The sequence below is a fragment of the Pholcus phalangioides genome, unplaced genomic scaffold, assembly GCF_987345545.1.
Source record: "Pholcus phalangioides strain wild (caught in Gottingen) unplaced genomic scaffold, Ppha-v1.0 ptg000031l_1, whole genome shotgun sequence".
Taxonomy (NCBI): Eukaryota; Metazoa; Arthropoda; class Arachnida; order Araneae; family Pholcidae; genus Pholcus; species Pholcus phalangioides.
In genome coordinates, this window is record NW_028301621.1 from 6200268 (window position 1) to 6225149 (window position 24882).

The 24882-nt window shown below is 35.7% G+C and overlaps 1 protein-coding gene across 7 annotated transcripts in view; it reads left to right on the plus strand.

Moving 5' to 3' along the window:
• LOC149067053 (neuronal acetylcholine receptor subunit alpha-7-like) overlaps nt 1–24882 on the plus strand; it is a 145742-nt gene that overhangs the window by 61282 nt on the left and 59578 nt on the right. For 5 of the 7 annotated variants that reach the window (XM_089252965.1, XM_089252962.1, XM_089252964.1 and 2 more), the window contains exons 3-5: nt 12266–12310; nt 20286–20395; nt 22268–22524. In XM_089252965.1, coding sequence (XP_089109091.1) covers nt 12266–12310; nt 20286–20395; nt 22268–22524 — 412 coding nt within the window. Of the gene's footprint in view, nt 1–11686; nt 11732–12265; nt 12311–20285; nt 20396–22267; nt 22525–24882 lie in introns of all 7 variants that reach the window. The other 2 variants (XM_089252963.1, XM_089252958.1) reach the window with 1 other exon arrangement.

The window sequence follows — 24882 nt, forward strand, 5'->3', positions numbered from 1 at the left end:
ATGAATCATTACACCGTGCTGGGCTATCACTGTAATTGCCCAGGATCGAACCCTGTAGGTGGCAAGGTGGCGGTCGGCTGAACTTGGTTTTCTGTGGTTTTCAACTCCGGCCCCCCATCTGAAAAAAATCTCTCCGCAGAGAGCAGACAGACCTTCAACAAAAAAACCGTTTATAATGCAAAAAAATTCAGGAATTTGCGATTTTCACTTCACAATATAGAAGGTAGATGGCAGCACAAGTATAAGTGGAAACAAGCATACCTCTGACAACGTAGGGTTATGGATATATACATACACACAACATGTTCGGGCATGCAATCAAATCGTTGGATATTCTTCAGAGGAATGATTACGAGGTGCATGCACGGTCAAGTAGTTGTGTGAATGGAGCATCATTACTGTGGTTCCCTTCTACCTTACACTACGAATACTAATGATACGGAAGAAAAAAAAAAGGAAGATGTTGGGATTTCTGAATGTAAAATTTCATTGACACATGAACATCGTGTTCACGTAAAAGAGCATCTGTCGACGAGATGGTACAGGAGCGATGCTCCAGTGGAGAGTGAGAGCATCATTATCATTTGGAGCCGGTGCAATAATTTGGAATAAACGCGTCAACGACCGAACGCAGTTACGAATCTCATCGTTGTATTCATTATGTCAAATACAGGAACTCGTCGACTGACGGATGATACCGTGCGGGCAGCTGTACTGCGATTGACACTGAGATATACGCCAGGCATTCCTGCGATTCCACGCGAGCGGAATCGGGAGACACGAGAGTATGGAGGAGGTGGGGAGCACCATAGGAGAGCGACTAACAGCATCATCTCGTTTCAAACAGCGAAACAAGCGCCGTGTCATGTTCAGACTGAAATTGTGGTTGTTGCTGATGATCATCGGACACTAATAAGAAATGATGAGATATTCATTCTAATTTGTTTGCGTGTTTGAAAAAGAAGCGCATACGTTACTTTTTTTTTCTTCTCAAACTTATTTCTTTAATGGAAGTATTTGAAATGCTATGTGACAAACTCCGCTGTAATTGTTTTAATGTCCAAAATTACAGCTACTGTTAATGGGAGAAAATACACTGCTGGCCACCCAAATTGCAACACCAAGAAAGACAAGAGATATCGCAACAATATTTATTTTGTAGACAACATGTTGAACAAGCATCAAATGATTAAATTTATAGACTTCTGTGAAGTGTGGTTCCTGCCAAAATCAGTAGCCAGAGTAGCCGCCATTGTTGGAGATCACCGCTGCCACACGCCTCGGCATTGATTCAAAGAGACTTTGGATGTGTTCTTGGGGTACAGCAGACCAAGCAGCTTCCACGCGTTGCCAAAGTTGATCTGGTGTGGCAGCTGGGAATGTAATCTGGGTCAATCGTTGAGCAACCATGGACCACATGTTTTCTATCGGCGAAAGATCCGGAGAGCGAGCTGGCCAGGGAAGCAGTTCAATCTGGCGATTGACGAAGAACCTTTGGACAATGCGTGCTACGTGTGGTCGCGCATTATCTTGTTGAAATATGGCTGTGGGCAAGCCCTGAAGGTAAGGAAGGACAACTGGCTCCAACACCTCGGAGATGTAGCGCTGGCTTTTTAAAGTACCGGCAATGCGTACTAGAGGAGTGCGAGAGTGATATCCAATACCGCCCCATACCATAATACCCGGTGCAGGACCAGTGTGGCGGTGCATAACGCAGCTGTTCAGCATCCTCTCTCCACGGTGTCTCCAGACTCGAATCCGACCATCGTGGTGTTGCAGACAGAAGCGTGACTCGTCAGTAAAGACAATTTCATTCCATTGTGCAGTCCACATCCTTCTTTCATCGCGGCGGAGACGTCTGTGGTTCTGCGTCAAGGGTAGACGAAGCAATGGACGTCTTGCGGACAGACTACTCTGCTGTAAACGGCGTCGAATGGTACGCGCAGACACTGGATGATGCGGCACAGACTGAATGTGCTGTGCTATGGTTCGTGATGTGGCTGAGCGATCCGTCACTGCCATACGCACAATACGCCTGTCATCACGTGAAGTGGTGCACTGAGGTGGATGCGATCGAACACGTCGGTCCGTCGTACCCTCCTGCATCCAACGATCACATATCCGCATTACAGTTGTTTGGTTTCGTCCAACACGACTACCGATTTCCCTGAAAGATAATCCACAATCTCGGTAGGCCACTATCCTTCCTCTGTCGAACTCGGATACTTGATCAAAAGATGATCGCTGTTTTCTGCGAGGCATAATTGATCGTTTTTTTGAAAAAACTACAAGAAAAACACAATTGCCGTACTTCAAATCGTCGAAATCTCCAAGCCTTAAATAGTGCTTTGAAGTGGCGCCACAGGCGCGCGTGATGTGCGTCTGCGCTGAAATTCTAATCATTTGCATATCTCACCTCCGCTAATGCATGTTGTAAATTTCATATTATTTGCATGCTTCCTTCAGGGTGTTGCATTTACGGTGGCCAGCAGTGTACATATATGTGGTTTCCACAGCAATTACAACCTTGAAATGAAATGATTAATTTTTGGCGTTTTCTGTAAAATATTAAAATTGTAATATATGCTCTCCTTCCAGACACCCATTCAATTGTTATAACGCATGATGGAAATGCCTTTTGAGCATAGTGCAGAAATATGAAGTCCAGCGATATTCGTTAAAAATAAAACAGCCTTTTTCAAGCTAATATACCGTAGCTCCTTCGTCAGTGGAAAATTGCGTGTTATACAGCGCTGAAAAACGCATGGTCGGGTCGAAAACCGACGCGTGATAGTGATGGCGATGGCAGAGGAGGAAGTAGTGATGATGATGAAATGATTACGATAATTAGATGGAGTATATCGATGATGGAGTGGCATGGGGGGGGGGGAGGGGGCTAGTTTAAGTGAGGTCGAAACTAAAACTTGTCCCTCTCTGTTACTGCATCATCGATAAACTCCGTGTAATAAATGCACGTAATCGTTTCATTGCCATCACTATCACGCGTCGGCTTTCGATCCGACCACATATTTTTATTTTAGCGAGCGGCCTGCGCTATAATAGGCCATTTCCCACTGACGACTCGAAACAGCTTTCTGGTGTTTAATTTTTTTGTATTTTGAGCAAGTATCTGCGGACTCCATCTTTGTTTTCTAACATACTTTGGAAAATAATCTTAAAGATATAATTTCTATTTATATATTGTTTTTTCATTTAAAGACGAATTTTGGGAGCTACCCGTTTCAATACTTACTATCCTTGCTTTCTAAAAGTCACCATGAAGTGGCTATTTGAGTAAAAAAACTTTTGCGTTATGAGTTGAGAAGTTTTTAATTCGACGAATGAGAAGCATCTGAGCGAACGTATATATTTAGGTTGCATGTTGACAATGCTAATTTTAAATATTTTGCCTTTCCCTCTAATGTCATTAATCTGTTGGTAAGTAAATAGTATAGTGGAAATAATGGTATAGCGATAATAATATTTTAAATCAAGAGGAATTCGGCTAATACAGAAAATAGCGATTAAATTCATTCATAATGAAGCTGGAATAAAATCGGCTGTAATACATAATTCCCAAATCCTGTCTGATCGTAACTATCACTGCCATAATTGAAACTGTGGAAATCATGGAATTTTGCTATGAAATCGTTCTCGCGTTGTATAAATATTTGGGTTTAATCAATGGGTTTTTGTATAATGTGTGATGTAGAAGATGTACAACGCAGGATTAATAATTATGTCAGCGGTAGAAATCCATAAAAATCTGTGTCTTAGTAACGGATTTTTTTAATTTTATCGAGTTTTTGAATTTTCAGAAATGTTTCAAAAGGTTTGTTTCAAAAATTAATTCAGGATCGTTTAGGTTTCTTTGCAATAATTTAATATGCAGAAATTTACATAGCCTCTTAATTTATAACTTAAAAATAGCTTATAACATTAAATGTAGCTTTTCGCAATTTAGTAAGTGTGTAGAAATATCTGAATGCATAAGAAGACTTATTAAATTCTCAAAGAAAACAGATTTCCAATAAGATCTCGAAAACGTGACGTTTCAAAAACATTATATCAAAGCAAACAGATAAAATTTTTCAATTTGAAATTTTCTATATCGAAGAATTAAAAAAGTTTTTTTATAAAATTCGCGATTTTAGTACGTCATTCATATTTTTTGATTGCGGAAAATGCATTCAGATACAGATTGATCAGTGGATTGTCGTAGAGATCGTTTGATGCATACTGCTAATAATTCAGTGAGATATTTATTAGTAAGCATTGAAAATAATAGTTTTCTGAAAGAGGAAAATGTAGCATTTTTAATTTGTAGATAAACATTTTAATATGTGAAAAATCTATTATCAGGAAAGTCTTTGTGAAACTCATAAATTCCATTTGCACAAAGGCACCAGTGTTGATGACGTATGCAGCGTGGTTCTGAATTTCTCGTAAAAACTGTAGAATCGTACTCAGGACCGGCCAAGTGCTGACAAGTATTTAATTCGTATTAAGCAAAAATTTTACGGCGCAAATTTGTTTAGAAAATGTTCAACATTTCCAATTTTGAGGTTTTCCATTTTGACATTAAGTTTACAAATAAATTTCTTTTTCGAGTTTCCCCACTTCCCCTAGGGATGAGCAGCAAACTTTGAATTTGGTACAGAAACCAAAATAATTTTAAAAAATTGCTGTGTTACTGATTCTATACATTTAGGCAGTTGGTAAATTGAAGAATTACAGTTCAAGCTACACTGATGATTTCAAATAGTTTTAATTGCATTAATATTCCTCATTGGTTTATCATTTCATTACAATTAACTTCACCGGAAATGAAAGAGGGAAGTTTTCAGGTCATTTTTCTTGTTTTATGGAGCATATTTTTAATTTTTTTAATGCATAAATGCATTTTTTATGGAATATTTTCAAGCAGTTGTTAGGTCATACAAATCCTAAACCTAGTGATTGCATTGGGACTCCGTGTTTCTGATAATAATACACCATTGATAACTATATCCGAAAAAATCCCTGTTGTAAGTAGGATGACCATCGTTTGGTGGAACTAAACGTATAGAAATGAGACAACCCCGTTTTTCTTCCCAACAGGATTGCAAAATGTTAAATTACCCAGTTTTTTTTTCAATTGTTCTGAAACGTCCCCCCCCCTCTCTTTAAGCTAATATCTCTTCTTTTATTTAGCAATTGCGAGGAGTTAGAATGGAATTGTCTAGAAAAATGAGTCTGATCCAAGCTTAGCTTCAAAATATGCTGAAAGAAAAAAATTGAAAAAGAATTGATTACACAAACCAAAGTCCTGATAACTTGAAACGGATTTTTACCCTCCACGACCCATATTATGGGTCCATTCCGTACTTAGGGAAAGCGATAACAATAACCAAATGATAACATTATCAGCGATTCTAATAAGCGGTGTGTCTACTGTACAATTTTTTTACAATGTTTTTCGAAATTTGGGGAAAATTTCAATGAATTGTTTTTCATTTGTTGATTCCAGCCGATACAATGATATACATACATATAATAATATATACGCATATGCTTGTTTGGCATTCGGTTCAAGCTTTTCTTGATCAAATCTACACGCAGCAATGCGAGCTACAAATGTAAACAATCCCGGAAATATTTCGGGTATTATAATAGTGTTTTTTTCCTTCAATCGAAATAGAGAAGTACGAACGCTAATCGAAGAAAAAAACCTTTTGCAACGCGAATTCCGTGTGACTCATTTCTGCAAGCGAAAGTTAAAAGATGACGTGTCAAAATTCATGTTTCAGTAAGAATGGAAAAATTCAGTTTTTATCATCATTTCAATTTTTCTGAATAACTAGTCAACCTGTATAATGTATATTTTTTTTTCCATATTTCGCACTTCCTATACAAAATGCTCTCCTTCACCCGGTTGCGAACCACTGCTCTAGAGGGCGCTATTGATGCTTTATTGAATGAGAATGCTAGGGTAGAACAACACAAGAGCTGCAACGAATTCCTCACATAGAGCATTTGAATAATATTCCCCAATGTTTTTTATTCACAATGATATTTTTTTTCATCAAAAGAGCACACAGTTTTACTAGCATTTTTAAAAACGTCATTTTTCCCTTTCCGGGATCCGTAAAATACACGCAAAACCCCAGTCACAAATAATCATCACGTTGTTTCCGGCACGAATATCCTGTATTTAAGGACATATTTTGAAAATGTAAAGCGCACAAATACTGTCCTTTGCCGTTGAGAAACACACATAGAAAAACACATGAACGACGAACTTCGAGAATGGTATTGAATAAGAAATTTATTGCAGTCTTATTCGCCTAATAGCATATATTGCACATTGCATAATTGTGCTAGAACCTGAAAGTGTCACATGTACTTTTCCGACAGAAAATGCATATGTGATCTAGCATACTCCATTATGGTCTCAAAATTCGTACCGTTAGTTCCAAATAAGTAGGGTATTTTCAGTTATTAATTTCAAATTTTAGTTTCATTTTCAGAAGGAATTCCTGTGGAAATGATAGATGGACTGAGAAAAGCATTTAATCAATTTCTCGTGCATTTGCAATGAATCCTATTGCCGCTTATCGATAACACATTGAATGAATACATGTAATTTAATGTCTCGGCATTTCACTGATAATAGTAGAATACATAATTTGTCTATATAATCCTCGTATATCCTAATAATTAAATTATTACTGACAGAAATGTTGTTGAGTGTACGGTAATGCATCCAGAATCGAAGATCTTGAAGTGTCAGGAGACTCCGAATTATCTAGAGGATTTTGAAATCGTTCCAGTTCTCGGAACGAAATTCAGTTTCACGCATTTTCAGCCTAAAACTCATCTAATCGAGTGTCCAGCAATTATCTTCCGCATCTGACGGGGCTGAAATTACGATATCAGACAGGTAGTAGCTCAAATAGTTTATGAATAGTTCAGGAGGTAGATAACTAATTGAATCTGCTATTCATTTAAATTAAAAATAACTGATTCACGTTTCAGATCTAGAACATGGGCGGATGATTTCGAGTATCCCGACGTTCTGAACGAGAACGTTGCACGATTATTGCCCTCACGATATTCTAGCTTGTTAAATGTTCATCAGAGTAAGAGATTTCATCCTGCTCATTTTCTATTGAAGTACAACTGGGGTTCAACGAGATCCTGAGAATTGAATCACTATTATATACAATCGGATCCCATTATAACGAACTGCAAGAGATCATAAAAATCACTTCGTTATAACGAAAAATTTCGTTATGAAGGAATTACAAGTTTTTGCATTGTTCTTATGCGGGATAAGAAAAGTGTTCGTTTAAACTAGATTTTCGCTATAACGGTATTCGTTAAAACAGGATTATACTGTAAATATAATTATGATAATATATGATATTATTTTATACAGTGATACTAAGAATCACTAGACTTTGTGAAAATTCATAAACATTCAAGAAGTGGCGGTACGAGAAATGTTTGGTTCGCACCAAAATTGATGCCATTAATTTGGGTTGAATCATCCGAAAAAAAGAGGAAAAAAAAGACCAAAGTGTTCATCGATACGTAGCGAGATGTTTTATCTTCTCATTCTCTTTTGATTCTTTTGGTGACATTTCACAAGACGAAAATTGCTTGAATGGCATATATATCACTTCATCAAACAGTGTTTCACGATAAGAAGTGTTCAAAGTGTCTTCCCGTATAGGAAATCACATTCTGAACAAGAGCCCGCGAACGCATTACTAGAACATAAAACTGAAGTATTGAGGGTTGTTTTCTGTTTTTAAAGCTGATTAAATTAGAATGCAATCTTTATTCTAAGATGCACCGTCTGTCCCTGAAATTATACTTATATTGAGGCCCCCGTGATACGCATACTACTAAGTAGCGCGCAAGCATGTCACTTTCGAGTATATGCAACCAGTGAGATTATTGGTAACCTGCAGGAGATCAGGACCCACACTTTGGGAACCTCTGCCATACAAGTTCAAATAGAATAAACACTGTTGAAAAAAGTATGGCTATATAATGTAAAGTAATAATAAAATATGTTGATAATATATTTGTGTGATAATGTATAGGGTATCCCATAAATTCGCGAAGCGTTTGAAATTGACGGAATTGGTACATTTGAATGCGGTTTGCGAAAAAGTTATACTCACGAAGGGGGAACTTTTTTTGGTGGAAGAAGAAAAATTAGTTCAAATTTTTGTCGATATGGGGCATTGCACATAAGCAAATCATTGGAAATATGTGAATCAGAATCCTTTGGATCCTATACGATTACCAGCTCATTTCTGAATTTTCCTGTTTCTGGCGCATTCTTAAGGTTTTCATTGAACAGTTGGTGACATTGGTGGATAAAGCAAATTTGAAGTTGTTTTATTTCAACCATGAATCACTAGCTGAAGCTTTATCAACATTTCGGATACAGAAAGAATTAAAGAAAGATTCAGGCCCAATCATTTGCTGAACTTCCGTGCAGTGACCTCTATCAACAAAAATGTGAACTATTTTTTGTACCAAAAAATGTTCGCGCGCGTGCGTGGGTGAGAATAACTTTTTCGCAAAACGCATTCAAATATACCTATTCCGTGAATTTCTATGAATTTGTAAACTTTTCCCGAATTTATGGGATACCCTGTATAATAATCTAATTCTACAAAATAATGTAACATTATATATACTCTTTACACCGATGCTCTCTCTCTCTGTATAACGGTCAACGATTACGATAAGTTCATTTTTTAATATAAAGCTTTTATTGGATTATGGTTAATATAAAACAATATTGAGAATCAATCCCTCTTCGGTAAAATTAATAGCTTCACACAAGGTATTTTGCTACATTCCAGTTTTCCGTCTACCATAACAATAACGAGGGTAATGGTAGACGGAAAACTGGAGAAAAAGAAACGGAATATGTACAACATTGTGTCATTGAGTCCAGAATTATTAACGTACAGATCTCAATTCATTCGATTTTTATGAATTTCAAGTACAATATTATATATTATTGCAATAGAAAGTGATTTGGAATAAGATCATTAAAAACACATTAATTTGATCTTAGATAAAGATCCTAGATCTTAGTATAAAGCTGCAGAAAACTTTAAATGGTAAATTAATTAAAGTCCAGGGACATTAAAGCCTCAAGTTATAATCGAGATTAAAAAAATTCGAATCCATAAATTAGACTGTTCGCTTTTGGTTTCCCTCGTTCAGTTTCATATGTTATGTACCCGGTGTACTAAATCTGAATGAAAAAAATTGTCTTCAGTAAAATTAAATGAACTTTTTAACTAATCAATGAACTAATTTTAACTTATCATATGTGTGCATGTCACATGACGTGTTTTGGTGCGGGCTGCATATACCCGCACGTTGATTAATTCAATTTGTTGATGAATTTTTCAGTTGTAAATGACATTTCAGTGACTTTTGGTTCTGTCTGTACTTCATGTGGTTAGTACTGAAAATACAGTCAAACTCAGTTATAATGACATCAAAGATCCATCAATGGAATTTTGTCGTTATAACCGATGTGTTGTTACAACTGCGTTTAACTTTTTTTAAATATAAAAGAATATAATCAGATGCTATATGCTACGAATGAAGCCTCTGTTCTGTGAAATATGCTCGGCATTATTGATTATGATCAAGGCCCGGTTGTTCTTGCCCTAAAAAATCTTGAAAAATGACTTTAAAAAGCGCCCTAAAAATTGGGAAAAGTGACGTCAAAATAATAAAATGAAGTTTTCTTGAAAAACCTTATATTTAAAAGTTGAAAGAAAAAGTTTCAACGGCAACAAAATCATGTGTAATTTTTTTTTTTCTCAACGTTTAGATTTCATCAAAAATAACATTTCTAATAAATGAGTTATAATTCATGGATCGGGTGAGAACACATCGGTTATTCTCCCCACAATGGTGGGGCTGACAGGGCTCCGGCCTGAGAAGATTCTTGTTATTCTTTTGTTTTTTCCCAAGAAATTAACTATTGAGAGCCCCGTGAAAAATCTTTCTTATTGCTAGATGTGGGGGGGGGGCCCATGACTGGCGTACTGGGAGTGGGGGGGGGTAGGTTTTTTTGCGCTAAAAAACGGAAAACTAACCCCTCAGAAAATCCCGTGTATGGCGACGGTTAGGAAGCCAAAAAGCACCTTTTATTTTATTCTCGAAGAAATTCAAACATTTTTTTTTCATAAGTGCTGAATGCAATCATTATATATTTTTTTGAATCCTCTCCATCAGGCCCGTAGCCACAAATTTCGTTCGGAGGGGGGACCAAAGTGTAGAACAATCGTTTTCTGGCCATATCTCCCCTTTTCCTTCAGTCATTTTCTCATATTTCGGGATGGGGGTGGGGGGTGGGGGTTCATACCCCCCAAGCCATCCTATCTCACTACGGCCGGATTTCCTTTGTCAAAAAATTTAAAAAGTGAAAAATATCCTGAAAATGCCGAGAAAAATTCCCCAAAAATAAAAAAAAATATCCTAATAGTGAAAAATAGCAGAAAAAAGGAAAACATGTAAAAAAAAAAAAAAGCAAATGTCATTAACATCCGGGCTCTGATTATGATAAATGAGCTAATAAAAAATAAACGAAGCTTTGGTTTGATAAAATGATAAACATATATCAGTGTACAATTGGAAGAAAATATTCGATTTTATGCAATGCTTTGTAATAAAAAACTGCAAACACTCTCTCAATTGATGTGCTATTAAATTTATCTTTCAAACTGATAATCTGCCTCTTTTTTTTTTACCAATCCATTGGTAATGCACGTACGCAGATCACGTATCGTTGGAGTCATAGCTGGACATTCAGTAAACGAAATACTAAGCTCGAAAGAATAACGAATGCAGATAAGAGATAGTGATAAATGCATCACGGTCTAGGGAAGACGCCGTAGTTTGCTGTGAATACTAGAAATAAAATCAACATGGGGAGAGGCCATGAGGCTCCTAGTGGCCATGGCTTCTAGGAGCACACCAACATTCGTATGTGGAATGCATGGAGACTAACCAATGAGCACGTTCTATAGAACTAACATTGGATATATTTGTTCTTTCATATATATGTGAAAGGACAAACATTTCCTCCATATTCTGGACCTTAATTCTTGGAATTTCTCGGAAAAGCCATGAAAACAGAACAAAATCGGTTTAAAATGTGTCGTTTTATATGCGATGTCATTACGTTGACTTTTCAACGAGGTTCAATACCACTATTCTCTATGGGAATCAGTAGCAGTCGATACTTATTATCGTTATAGCAGACATGGCGTTATAATCAAGTTTGACTGTATTTTATTCTACGCTTCCTATCATTCATTTTGTTATGACATGAAAAGCATTATGTGATGCTATCATTTTTGAAGTATAATATTTTTATGGTGCCGAGGATTTGAAAATGTGAACTGTGTGTGTCAATGAAATTGTCGAAGATTAGAAAAATTTGATTGTTTAATAGTTATCAACACAATAAATATTTTGTTTCTCTTATAGATTATTTGAAATGTGCGAGGTCAATACATTATACCAAAAAAAAAATGTGCATCTCTTTCTCTCTCTCTCTCTCTCTTTTTCTTTTTCGTTGCGTCAAATGTTTTTTGATACTTTTTCTTTCTCTCTTTTTTTTGTTTTTTTTTTATCTGTGCACTCATTATAGGATGAAAAGAATCAAATTATAACCACAAACATTTGGTTAAACCTGGTAAGTCGCCTTTGGAAACCGAAACAACTAATAGTCGTCCAAAAGACAGTACAAAAAATAAGTTCGGAGAAAAGCTGTTCTTTTTGAATGTTGTATATCTATATTATCTCTATATACTACTACTACTACTACTATATCTCTATCTCTACCATCTTTTACTTCTGTACTTACCTGCCTTTCTCTTAACCCACCCGGTGGAGCCCAAGTCTGTGTTGTTGTATTGCATAATCGTGATCATCATCCGCCATTGACATTATTTGAGTCTTGTAAACACCCCCTACCACCCGCATTCAATATCATTATGATTTCTGTTCTCGATCTTTGAGATCTGGTATGATTTTCTTTTTTGGTTTGTTGTTTTTTTTTTTTTTCATTTATTTTTCTACCTTGTTACAGGCTTGCACCAAGAGAGTTGTCTCTGTGTGGTTGTGTGTGTCTCTCTCTCTCTCTGTGTGCTTGTTGATATGTTGATGTGTTTGGAATGATTCTCTAGTTTGTTATTTTTATTTTTTCTTTTCGTTTCCCTTCTTATAGGACGAAAAGAATCAACAAATAATATCAAATATCTGGTTAAAATTGGTAAGTCTTAAAACACTCGATACCAAACGCTTAACCAGAGGATAAACGAAGTTGAAACATTAAAAAAAATCTATAATTACGAAAAATGTCTCTCTCTCTGTCTTTGCGATCATCTCTTCTAAATTCTTGGGAATATAACTATAATATCAGACTAAAAGAAAAGAATATAAGAAAAGAGCAGCATGCATGCTGTTTCAGTTTCATTTATTATTTTTATTTTTTTTTTATTATTTCACTCGAATCAAAACTTGCATGTGTACTAAACACTTCACTAAATTACCGATGCATTCGCAATGTTTCAGTTTGCGAAGCGATTCGATATGTGATGCTAAACGCTGTCTAAACGTGCTCTAAAACGATCGTCTAAAGATTTTAAAAAAGAGAAAAATGAAAAAAAGAAAGAAAGATAACAGTTATAAAATTTCAACTGACTTTATCCTCTTCTTTAAGCTTAATCCGGTCCTTTCGGTCTCATGCATGTTGTGATAATGTGGTTTTCATTTCATTTTTATTTAATTTACGAGTCATCTTTTTAACATGTTGCGATGCTTCTACGTGGTATTTTTTTTTCTTACGGACCGGCCGCCTTTGCATGTGTGCATGATGATCATTGATATAGGCAGAAAAACTATAGAGAAGCTGATTATACGGTTTTTTTCACCGCGATCGCTTTTTTCTAATATAACGCCGACACTCGCGCGGTATTCGAGAGCGTCTCGGAATTTTCTCGTAAAATACGCATGTGAAAGAACAAACAAAAAAAAAAGAAAGAAAAATGCATGGATTATTTAGGATTCGCGGGAAAAATTCGCTGTCGGTCCGCGAAAACACGAAGAATAAAACGACTTAATGTTTCCAGAAATCGTCTTTTCTTTCCTAAGGAAAAATTGCGACACGACACGTAAAAGTGCAAATGAAAATGCGTCGCGTAAAACACTTTGACCCGCTTATTATTTTTATTATTATTATTTTATACGTTTTTCTTCCCCTTCCTTACCCTTTTCACCGAAAATTAATTTTCGTGTTTTATTATTTTTCGTTAAAAAAAACCCGTTATTTTTTCCCCATGAATGGGAAAGTCATCGCCTTATGTTTCTTAGAGATAGCGTCGCATGATTTATGCTGCAGCTTTTCGTTACATTTTTCACTGGCCGTCGTCCGTCCGATCTAAAAATACACGCCATGCACGAAAAAGATTATTTCATGTGACAAAGTGGCACATTTGAGCATTTTTTTTAAGCTGAGTAACAAAAATTATTCTGCCCATCTCCCCCATTCCTCTGCAGTTCGCAACTAAAAGACACGTATATCATCGTGTTGGTCCTAAATTGCCTTAATAAAAAACCAAAGTAAATCGTTAATGGCAAAGGATTTTTTTTTTTTTTTGTGGATTGCAGGAAATTACATTCTCACCGAATTTCCCCCTTACAAGGAAAAAAAAAACAGTGACATCTATATTTCTCCAACTATTTGAGGGAAATTTACGCGATGAGGTTGAAACTCAATGAATACATTTAAAACCAACTACATGAAAAACGGAAATCGTTGTATTAATAATAAAATAAAGTGATAAATATAACGTGGAGATATTTTATCCAAGTGTTAGATCACATGTATTGTAATCAAGGTTTACTGTAACCTCACTAACAGATAGTGGAATAATTATCTATGTGTTAGATACATGGAATTCCAGCTGAATAGATCCGAGAAGTATACGGAAGATGAATATTATAATAAAGACATGTATGTGTAATCAAGAGTACAAAAGAAAAACAAAAAATTTTAACAATTATATTTATTCAATTATATCCCTATGTATTCGAACAATACATAGGGATATGTTTATATAAATAATAATAAACAATTTTTAATAAATAATTTTTCGGCTTTGCATTTACTTTGCACCACAAAAGCGCATCCAAAGTTAATTCACTTATCGTGATTTCGGCATCAACGTAAGCATCACGCATTTCCGAGATAAAATTTAACTCCAATTGTAATTACCGTATTTTTTCGTGCAAATGCTATGATAGATACTGCTTCCGAAATATCTAGAACTAATTTTTTTATAGTTGAACCACAATTAAATTAGTTGATATCAAATGCTCACTTCACAGCCAACTTCTTGGTGATGATAATTTTTGAAAGAACGTTCAGCCCTTCATTTACGCCATTATGAAATGTAGAATAACAAGAAAATTATTAAGAAAAATTATGTAAACATAATGATATATTAAAAAATATCAATAAAAAATATAATCATCGTGTAAGTTTTTGGTATGTCATTTTGGTTCTAAATTACAGACAAAAAAAAATTAAGTATTCAAGCAATTAGTTAGTACAAAACTAATTATCTAACCTAGTACCGATAAAGGGTTAACATAGGTGGTGCAGCCTTATGGTATTATGTTGAAAAAATGCGATTGCCGTGGTAGATATTCCAAAAATTACAGTAATTAAATATTTTATTTTGTATTATTTTACAGCGTGTTAGGGTCCACGTAAAAAGATAAAAGTAAACGTATCACTTTGCAGGTTTATAGTCACAGTATAATGTACATATGCTGATTCAGTGATGAGCAAACTTTTATGAGCGGGCCAAAAAAAAAGAAAAAAAAAGAAACTTTGACTGGGGCCCAGTATAATTAATTATAAAACTATCTATATACAGGGTGCATGAGTAATAAGGCATATGACATTTTACTGGCGAACCGTTGATCCTATCCAGTTCGGAAAAAAGTATCCAAATTACGGGAAGCGCTCAGATATGTCATTCATGTTGCAAGGGTATGTATAGTTATCAAAATAAAAAACTTTTAAATTAACCATTTTCCCACATTTAACGCCGTTTTTTTTCAACTTTCCTCCGTTTTTCGAATTCTAATATCTCAGCGGATATTGCCCTTAGAAACGTGAAATGTTGGTTTTTGTTCGCATCAGGAGAGTCAGGGCAACAATTTCGCAATTGGGTTCATGAGTACAAGGTGTTCGTATAAAAAGCTATTTTTTTTAATTCTGATAACTATACAACACCTTGGAACATGAATGGAATATCTGAATGCTACACGCTATTTGGATACTTTCTTTAATTGAAAGTACGCCTCTGGGATCAACGGTTCACCAGTAAAATATCATACGCCCTGTTACCTATGCATCCAGTATATAAAATAACATGTCCCCTGACAGACAGATTCATTCGTCATCGACGAGCCAAAACCATTGAAGCTATGAGCATGATATTTGGCCAGTAGTTGTACTTCATAATGTAGAGACATACGAAGGGATTTTTCAAAATTCAAAGGGGTCATAAGAGGGTTCAAAAGTCACGTGGAGGAATCGATGATGAGCCGAAGCTGCTGAAGCTATAAATACGAAATTCGGCCAAAAGTTTCATTTCATAATTTTTAAAATTCGACCCCTAAGGGGATCATATGGGGGTTCAAAATTTGTATGAAGAAATCATTGCCGACTTGAAAACGCTGAAGCGTTATATATATTTATATATATGAAATTTGGTCAGTAGTTTTATTTGATAGTGTGGAGACTCATTGAGAAGAGATTTTCCAAAATTCAACATCTGAAGGGAACATAAGGGGGAATATTTGGAGTACGAAATTCAAGCGAGGGAAGCCGTGGGTACAGCTAGTTTTATAATAAACTAGTTGTACCCACTAGCTATAGCATTATTTTAAAATCTGTGTGGCGGGCCTCTAAGCGGGCCGTAGTTTGCCCATCACTGTGCTAATCTGAGCTATAACGAGATGATTCAGAAAACAATTATCGTAAGAATGGAATTATAAATTTTTCTCTCAATCGTATTTCGTATAAATATTTTACTTCATCTAAGATGCAGATAAAATACTTTGAAAAATTGATAGTTTTTTTCCCCCCAAATTTCAATATAAATAAAATAGTTATTACACCATCTTGAACGAGAAATTAAATTTAAAATAATTTTTTAAAATGCAATTTTTTTTCTAAATATCAACTGCTGATGTATAGATACATGTTCAGAATTAAAGAGAAATGTATTTCCTGAATTTTTATTTAATTTCCCTTCTTGATGTTGTTAAGTTTTTGCACACGAGAGTGTCGTTGATCCCCAACCCTCCCCCCCTCTACCCAATAATACACGACTGCATGGTGTGTGTGTCGGATATTTTTGCATGTCTTTTACATGTTTATAATGCTCGCTCATCTCCGAACGAAACCTCACGTTGTTACCTTCATCGGAAAGCGCTTGTCGATGTTTTTTCTTTGTCTATTCCCTGAAAGAAATGCATGAAAAAATTGATGTCTACCACCTCGTATTCTCCTTGTCTCCATTTTCTTCTCTATCTTTTTCTTTTACTATATATGTGTGTAATTCTATTTCTCTCTACCTTGATCTATTTTTCTTATGTACCAGTGTATAAATGTGTTGTTAAAGAATTTTGAGTGCATATATATAACAATACATACATCAACCCGTGTAATATATGCGATGGAACTAAGGGGCTCACAATGCCTGGAAAGCGTGAAGTTACTCGTCGACACGTTAACACTTAATCAGTGGAAAGAAAAATAAACCTAATTTATTCAATTACATTAATATAAATTCGCGGCCACACTCGTGTCCAGCTTGGCCCAATAACGTTCCATGCGAGTAGTGCGGCCTCTTCACCATTGACAATGATCGTCAAATGTTTGAGGCTGGAAGGCATTAAAGTACTGGTCAAAGAGAACGATCAAGACATTCAGCTCCCCCCCCCCCTCCCAAGTAGAAGGAGCAGCGTTCTTTCTCGAACTTCTAATCCGTCGGGTCGCACAGAAACGTTAACAACCACAATGCGCGATGGCGAATTAGTATTATTGGAGAATGTTCTGGAAAAAGAAATATTCGCCAAGGAACACTATGCGAGTTTGGACCAGTGTGTAACCATCCTATGCCATCGGTGCTTAATTGCAGCAGGGGTTAAGTGTGTATATCTTGCCTACCTCAATAATCATTCGAAAATATTTGGTTCCAATGTTTGCCTTCCCCCTGCTGCAGTGAAGCATCAGCAACATAGGCTGGCTACCTACTCGCCCAGACTAGCATAATGTTCCTTGGCGAATATTTACTTGCAGAGCACTCACTCTCCATGGTGTGACTGTTGGGGTTCTTCGACCAATGTGTGGCCAGACGAGTTGGAAATTCGAGAAAGAAGGTGACTCCTTTGACTACTTTGATGTTGGTGCTGGAAGGTTCTGATCGTTCTTTTCGACTGGCCTTCCGTTACATTCCAACCGCCAACATTCTTTTTTGGTGGCTCTGGGTTCCATCGCAAATATTGCTTGTCTATCAACCCCTATTTTTTGAACAAAAAGTTTACGATCACCATGTATTATATGTTATTATTACACATAACCTTTCACTTTAAAAGTTTTAATCCATTTAGATCAGTTTTACAATCGCGATGATATAGCCAATTTAAATTCTAATTAGTGTCTTATATCGTCTTATTATCAACTTGGAATTTGACTGTAAGAGAAACAGAGGGTCAAGTACAAAGATTCGATTATAGCAAATTGCAAAATAAATGGGATTCGGTAGACGAGAGTGAATAAAGAATGAATCGATATTGAAACAATTCAAACAGGAAAAATCTCTTAAATCAAAGTTTGGCATCAAATCTCTTCATCATTTGAAAAAATATATATTATTTATTTATTTCTGAAAAGAAATTGAGCAAAAAAAATTTAGAGGATAAAAGTTTTAAACATAAAATAAAGGGCCATCAAATGAAACATCTTCGTGTCTACGTATTAAGACCTGATGGTATGACAAAATTATACAAAGTAATCTGCAGTAGTGGAGTCAGATGCACTTATTTCCGTGAAAATAATGAACCCTAGGCATCTAAATTCTTGAAGAGGAGGAGCAGATACCGTCCGTAAATAACGAATTAGGTCGGTTCGTTGCTATCACCAAAATCTATAAAACTTCACGACTATGCAACTCAGTAGGCTTACTCGTCATGTGATTTTATTTCATGGAAAACGCTTGCTAATATTGTGAAGCAAGGAGAGTGGTATTACTTTGTACTACATTCTACGCTACTTTTCTCTTCTGTGATTATCTTATTTAACTGTCAACGTGTGAATTTCATTCCTTCAGATTTTTGAAAAAGATCTAAAGTTGGGGTGCACAACCTTTCCAGTCCGTTAGCCAGATATGCGATATTTACAGTGCTCGCGGGCCAGCAACTGCTTTAAGTATAAGGTGATCATTTGACAGTACACAGGACATTACGAGACATTCACCGTTATTTTGGCCACCTCGACGTTTTTTTTATAAAATGCCCGTATTTCTTCGTATTTTCAACGAGGCTTAGTTGAATTATTATTCTTTACTTTCTCCATAAAAAATAAAGATTATTTTCATGACCTATAATCATTACCTATATTGTGATAATTAGGACTCTATCGTAATAGGTTATAGTTAATTTCACATACCTCGGTCAGACTTATACTTTCTTTCTCTCCTTTTGGTAAATTACACTCTAAACTAATGAGACTTGCAGTGTCCCATTGCTCGCAATTCGTGATTTAGGCCATTTCTGATCATAGCCTTATGCAATTTTTTCTCATTGTAGAGGACCAAAGTCCTTATTTACGGACGGTATCTGTCTTATAGAGAAATTGGATTCGTATTTCAGAACATCCAGTGACTTATAATGAACAAAAGTACAATTATATGTTCCCTTAGAATTATTTTGTTTCATTTCGTCGGAATCGCATACATACATACCTTGTCGGGCTATTCTAGCGGTTCCCTGGACCATATAGAAGTCCATGGCCCAATTGTAGGAAAAAAGAAAAAAACTAATTCTAAGTTAAAAAAAAATTAATCACTTAAGAAGACAAGCTTTAATTAACGCGAAAAAGCACCGCTGCAACGTTGGTAGACTGCCGTAGTAATACTTTTATGATTTGACAAAAAATTATACTTGTTTGTGGTGACATCTCCGGATAGGAGTATAAAACGTTTGTTTTAGTTCTTTTGCAGTCCAGTAGAAGGCACTGCTGTCGCATCACGTTTACTAGTACTGGATAGAATGTCCTCCATTATTCGTTCTCGCTGATAGATATCTGTAGTTTTTGCTGCTATAAATGGGGGTCGATGGCATTTGGTGACCGCTGGTCTATTCGGACGGGTTCCATTCGATCGATCCTAAAAAATTAAAAATATTATTAGCATCATATATAGAAATGTGGATACAGAATGAAAGTTAGTCAAATATGTCATCGCAGTAGGTGAAAATACGTATATACTCTAAATTAGGGTTTCTGAACTTTTCTTAACCCAAGGATCAGTGAAATATCTAAAGCAATTCGGAGAGAGAACCACCAACTCGCAGTAGCGGGTGTGTATTATTTGAAACCATATGAATATTACTTAACGTTCGCGTCCCGAAGTTGAATAACTTTCATCCGATTAGAAATACATTTTCAAGTCTGCGCACAACAAGCTGAGAAACGCTGCTCTAAAGTATTTACTTAATCCGTAAAAAAAGAAGTTACCGTTATGAATGAAATAAGTAGGCATAATATAATGAATAAATTCTCGCCCCAGGTATCTTGTTTTAGAGTTGAATGTAATTAACGTTAATGTCCCTACAGTGGCTCTTAAAGTAGTTCAAATTCGAACGAAATCAAGTGGTTAAGGCTCATCATAGATTCTTGACCGGTATTAAATTTCTCGAACACCAGAACGAATAAATGACTCGCGACAAAATAATAATTAGATATTAGAATGATAAATTGGAGTTTTAAATACCTCTGCAAACGAACAACATTAGAAATGGAAAATCCGTGATAACACGGGTATCGAAAAACAAGACCTAATTAGTCTCGATTATAATTGCACTCAGCGTTACAATTGTTGTTGTTTTGTTTGTTTCTTCTTTCCTTTTTTTTTTGTCATATTATGCTTTCCTTAAAACTTCTCTAGGAATGGGTAGACGTCAATCTTAGGTGGAATGCATCTGAATATGGTGGAATTCAAGACCTTCGCATACCCCCAAACAGAATATGGCGACCTGATGTGTTAATGTACAATAGGTAAGGTGAAGAATGTTCATTTGTGATTTCAATACATGAAGTATAAAGATGATAAAGTATATAAAATATACAACATATAACCTAATTGTCACGTCTTTTCGATCCGACCGATTTTGTCGTTTTCTCAACTACTTATATACTTTATTGATTACGTGGTGATGTTGATGTTCATGCCATATTGCTTTATGTATAAAATTCGAACTGAATGTTCGTGTTTTAACTGGAAATGCAGGTCAGAGAAACGCTTAATCGGATATCAACAATTCCAGCACACAATATCCGATTATGCGGGGAAGAATTGTCATTTTACAACGTTGGTATATTGAAAACCGATGAAGGATCAAGATTATTAATAAAGTTTCTCGAATACATTAGACATCAAAAATGAATTTGAAATTATATTTAACTTCAATGACCACAATAGTGTGTGATTTACTACAATACAATGATCTTTATTTTTGAGTAGGAAAGTTAGCGCTTTCTATTGGCTCAACAGAGAAGTAAAATAAAATATTTAAATGTGCGTATATTGAAGACAACTTGAATACTTGCTGGCCGTCTACCTTAAATATATTTATCTTAACACTTAGTAATATATTTTTCATTAATTCCAAATGTTTCAATGTTACATTATGAGTTGTTAGTGGTTGATGTGCATTAACAGATGACGTGTGAATCGTAATATTTGATGAAGTGGGGAAAAGTTGAAATTATCGTATTAAGCGGGGAACATCGTCTCTATGGGAAAAATTTCGGTGCCGAAGGATTTTATCCGTTTTCTGATTTAGCGGGTCCGACTGTGATAATCATTTTTTTCTCATCACTGACATAATCACTTCATAATCGGCAAACCAAGACGATCCAAGACGATCTTTTTTTTAATTTTACCTGTGGTTACGCACGCATAAGGCCGGGATTACACTATAAAAGTTTTATTAAAGTTCTTTTATAGAACTTGAAAAGGCAACAAATAAGCTGATCGGTTGCATTTATTCTAATGTAACCGATCAGCTTATTTTGGTTGTAATTTCAAGTTTTATAAACGAACGCGACTGACAACTGTCAGAAAAAATAAATATTGCTCCTGATGATGCTTCTCACAAGCACTCGAGATGGTAAACCACGAAGAAATTCGAAAGGAAAACACAGATTTATTTTACAGAACAGCTATGCATACATATTCACAAAGGCAATATTCGACGAAACACGCTTAACAGAGAGAGCGATCTATAAATAAGATCTCCAACTGAAAATTCAACAAATTCCTCATAGTTCACCTTCGGTAGCGCCACTATGTAGGGGAAAAGAAAAGCTTCGAGAGAATTCTACCATATTCTCGTGAGGTCATTACACTTCTCTTGACGCTATGATATCGCCAAGTCATCGCTGACGCCAGCCTTGTGAAATTTTTCGTCAATTTGGCGAGATTTACTGAGAAATGCATTAATGATTATTTACAGGCGAGAAATAACATAATAAATGATGACTATTTACATAATTTTCGTAACAATATTATCATGGAAATGAGACCGATTTCTCATATTTACCAATACGAAATGGTGATTATGCATAATTACTGGGAAATGCGATGATTTTTATTACGATTTATCATGTTTACCAAACAATGATTGGGCGCAATGCATAATTGCCGGTAAAAGTGTTAAATCTGGAGAAATTTATCAAACTTTCCAAAATGGTCGGTGATTATGCATAATATACCAAATTTATCACATTCACCGTAACTCATCTTGGTATTGGTAGTGTTTAAATCTGTGAGTTACGTATGAACGAGATGAGCGTATACTTTCTTATTTTCTATAGAATCGTATCATATGCATAATAATTGCTATTTGCCCTGTTTTTTCTCTGAAGCGCCGACGAGAAGATCGACAGTACTTTCCAAACGAACGTCGTTGTGAGGAACAACGGCAGCTGCACGTATATCCCCCCGGGCATCTTCAAGAGTACATGTAAAATAGACATCACGTGGTTCCCCTTCGACGACCAGAAGTGTGATATGAAATTCGGTTCCTGGACCTACGACGGCTTCCAGCTTGACCTCAGACTAGCCAGTGAAGAGGGTGGAGATCTCTCCACCTACATCACGAATGGAGAGTGGATATTAATAGGTAACTAACTAGCCGACCACGACTTCACGAAATCTCTATTATTATAATAAAAGAGTGGGGGTTTTTCCTCAGTCAATTTTTACCATGAAATTTCACTAAATTAATTTTTAGTATATGTTACACTGTATGAAATATCATATAATTTTTTAATTACCTTTCTTTCTTACTGTAATCATGAAATATTTAGTTTCGAAAACGCAAACACGCATTTTTGGAAAACGTGGGGTCCACGCCTCATAAGGGGGCAATTTGATGTTTGGGAGGGGGGGGAGGCAATTTCAGAATGAGTTTTTCTATTTCGAGGTTTTTTTTCACAAAGAACTTCTCAGAACCACCATCACCATTTTTTACATAATTTCAAATTTATACAAATTTATACTTATTTAAACGATTTCTTGACCTTTTTTTATTTTTCCTCTTTCAGTCGAAAATGGTCGGAAGGGGTTTATCAGGGGTTCTTAACATTTTGTGTCCGACAGACAATTTGTGCCATTAAGGTGAAGTCTCAGATCCCCCTGTGCCAATAAAATGAAAAATGAAGGTCACGTACCCCTTCATATATGTAATTATATATTGTAGTAAAAGCAATGAAATGTTTTTTCATGTAAATTCACAGAACCCCCCCCCCCAAGTCTTTTTAAGGACCCCTGATTAAGAATTACTGCTTTTATCAAAGTAAATTATCTTTTTGGCTTCCTCAGCGTAAATAGGAGTTTACTTTTAAAATAACTGGATAAGTAACGGGAGAAAGGGAACTTTGTGAGGGGTGGGGACGAAGTCCCTGTTTGCAAAACGTGGGATGCGAAGCAAAAAAGAATGCTTTTAACATTAAAAAAACCCTTTGTTATAGGTTTCACGGGATGGGGGGGGGGCAGCACTCCTGACAAAAGTTGTTCTTGTTACGACCCTGAAGAGGGGGTGATCAGGATTTCAGAGATGCTTTGGTGTGGCATGGCCAAAGCTTCTTAGATACTACAAGCCTGAAACATATCTTCGGGACGTCACAATCCGGGTCCTACTGCGTACACGCTTCGCTTTACTCAAGCATATCAAACTCGCAATCAACATTTATTTTTTTACAATTGGAAGGAAAATTTTTGACATTATCAAACCAACCAACTTCTGGATTTCAAGAAGTCCACAACACTTTCCTGCTAGACGTTTCTCGTTTGAGTTCTGTACCATATTCTGGGACACCTACATTATGCAGAAATTCTTTGAAGTTATATGCATGTGGTACATCAGTTTATTTGAATTCCTCACAAAACGATATGCAGCTGGATTGTTGAAATAAAACATTGATATCGATAATAAAATTTGTGGGGAATAGCTAGCAGCTTTCATAAAATTCAGTTCCAACTATTCGTGCAAAAATGATGAAGGTTCACTTATTTCACAATGAAGTGAACTTCATTGGAACTTCATACTTTGGGTCTTTTCCCAGGAACCACTCGTATGAAGACTCAGGTACAAGATGATTATCGTGCGAGACAGTAGCACGCTTTGAACTGCTTTTCTTGTTTGCCATGGATTTCATTATTTCTTTCCTCTGGTGACAATGGTTATCCAGCAAGAATTATCACATCAGAGGAGCTAAAATTAAATTTCTCTCCTCAGTACAACGAGGGTTCCATTTGGTCTTCCGCTTCTCCCTGCAGTTTGACCAACAGCTAAAAACACAGCAGCACCGAGACACCTAAAAAAGAAAATACAAATGCTACAGGTTAGCATTTATACAATATGCAGCATAAAGGCAACGAAATTATTAAATTATAAAATATTCTGAAATGTGCAAGAATGCTAACACAGAGAGATGACACACATTTAAATTCAATGGCTTATAATGCAAGTTAAATTTGTACAAAATATTTCATTATTTATTTTAAAAGTAGCCTATATTCCTTCGTTAAATTTCACGTCATTCAGCGCATTAATATTGGTATTTTTAATTAATTACAGACCTAAGAAATTTGATTTACTCAATATTAAAAAAAAAATATTTATTAGATCTGAAAAATGTGCTCCAATGATCAAACAAGTGCAGAAAAGAAAACTGCCCTCAATGAAGAAGGAAATAAAATTTCGACACGAAACAGCAGCGAACAAATCTACTTTCAAAGTCAGAACAAATAAATATTTCAGATACAATGGCTGAATTATGCACAAATAGCTACGTGCCCTTTTGTTTCAGAAGTACCATCGTCAGATGATTATCGAAGTTTTCGGCTCCTTTTACAATTATTTAAACGAAATTTCTCTCCGGCTTACGTGTTACAACAAATCAGACATCAGCAACAACAGGTAACTACTGAAATAAATATTAAAAACTTGAAGATTTTAAATAAAATTTGACGATAA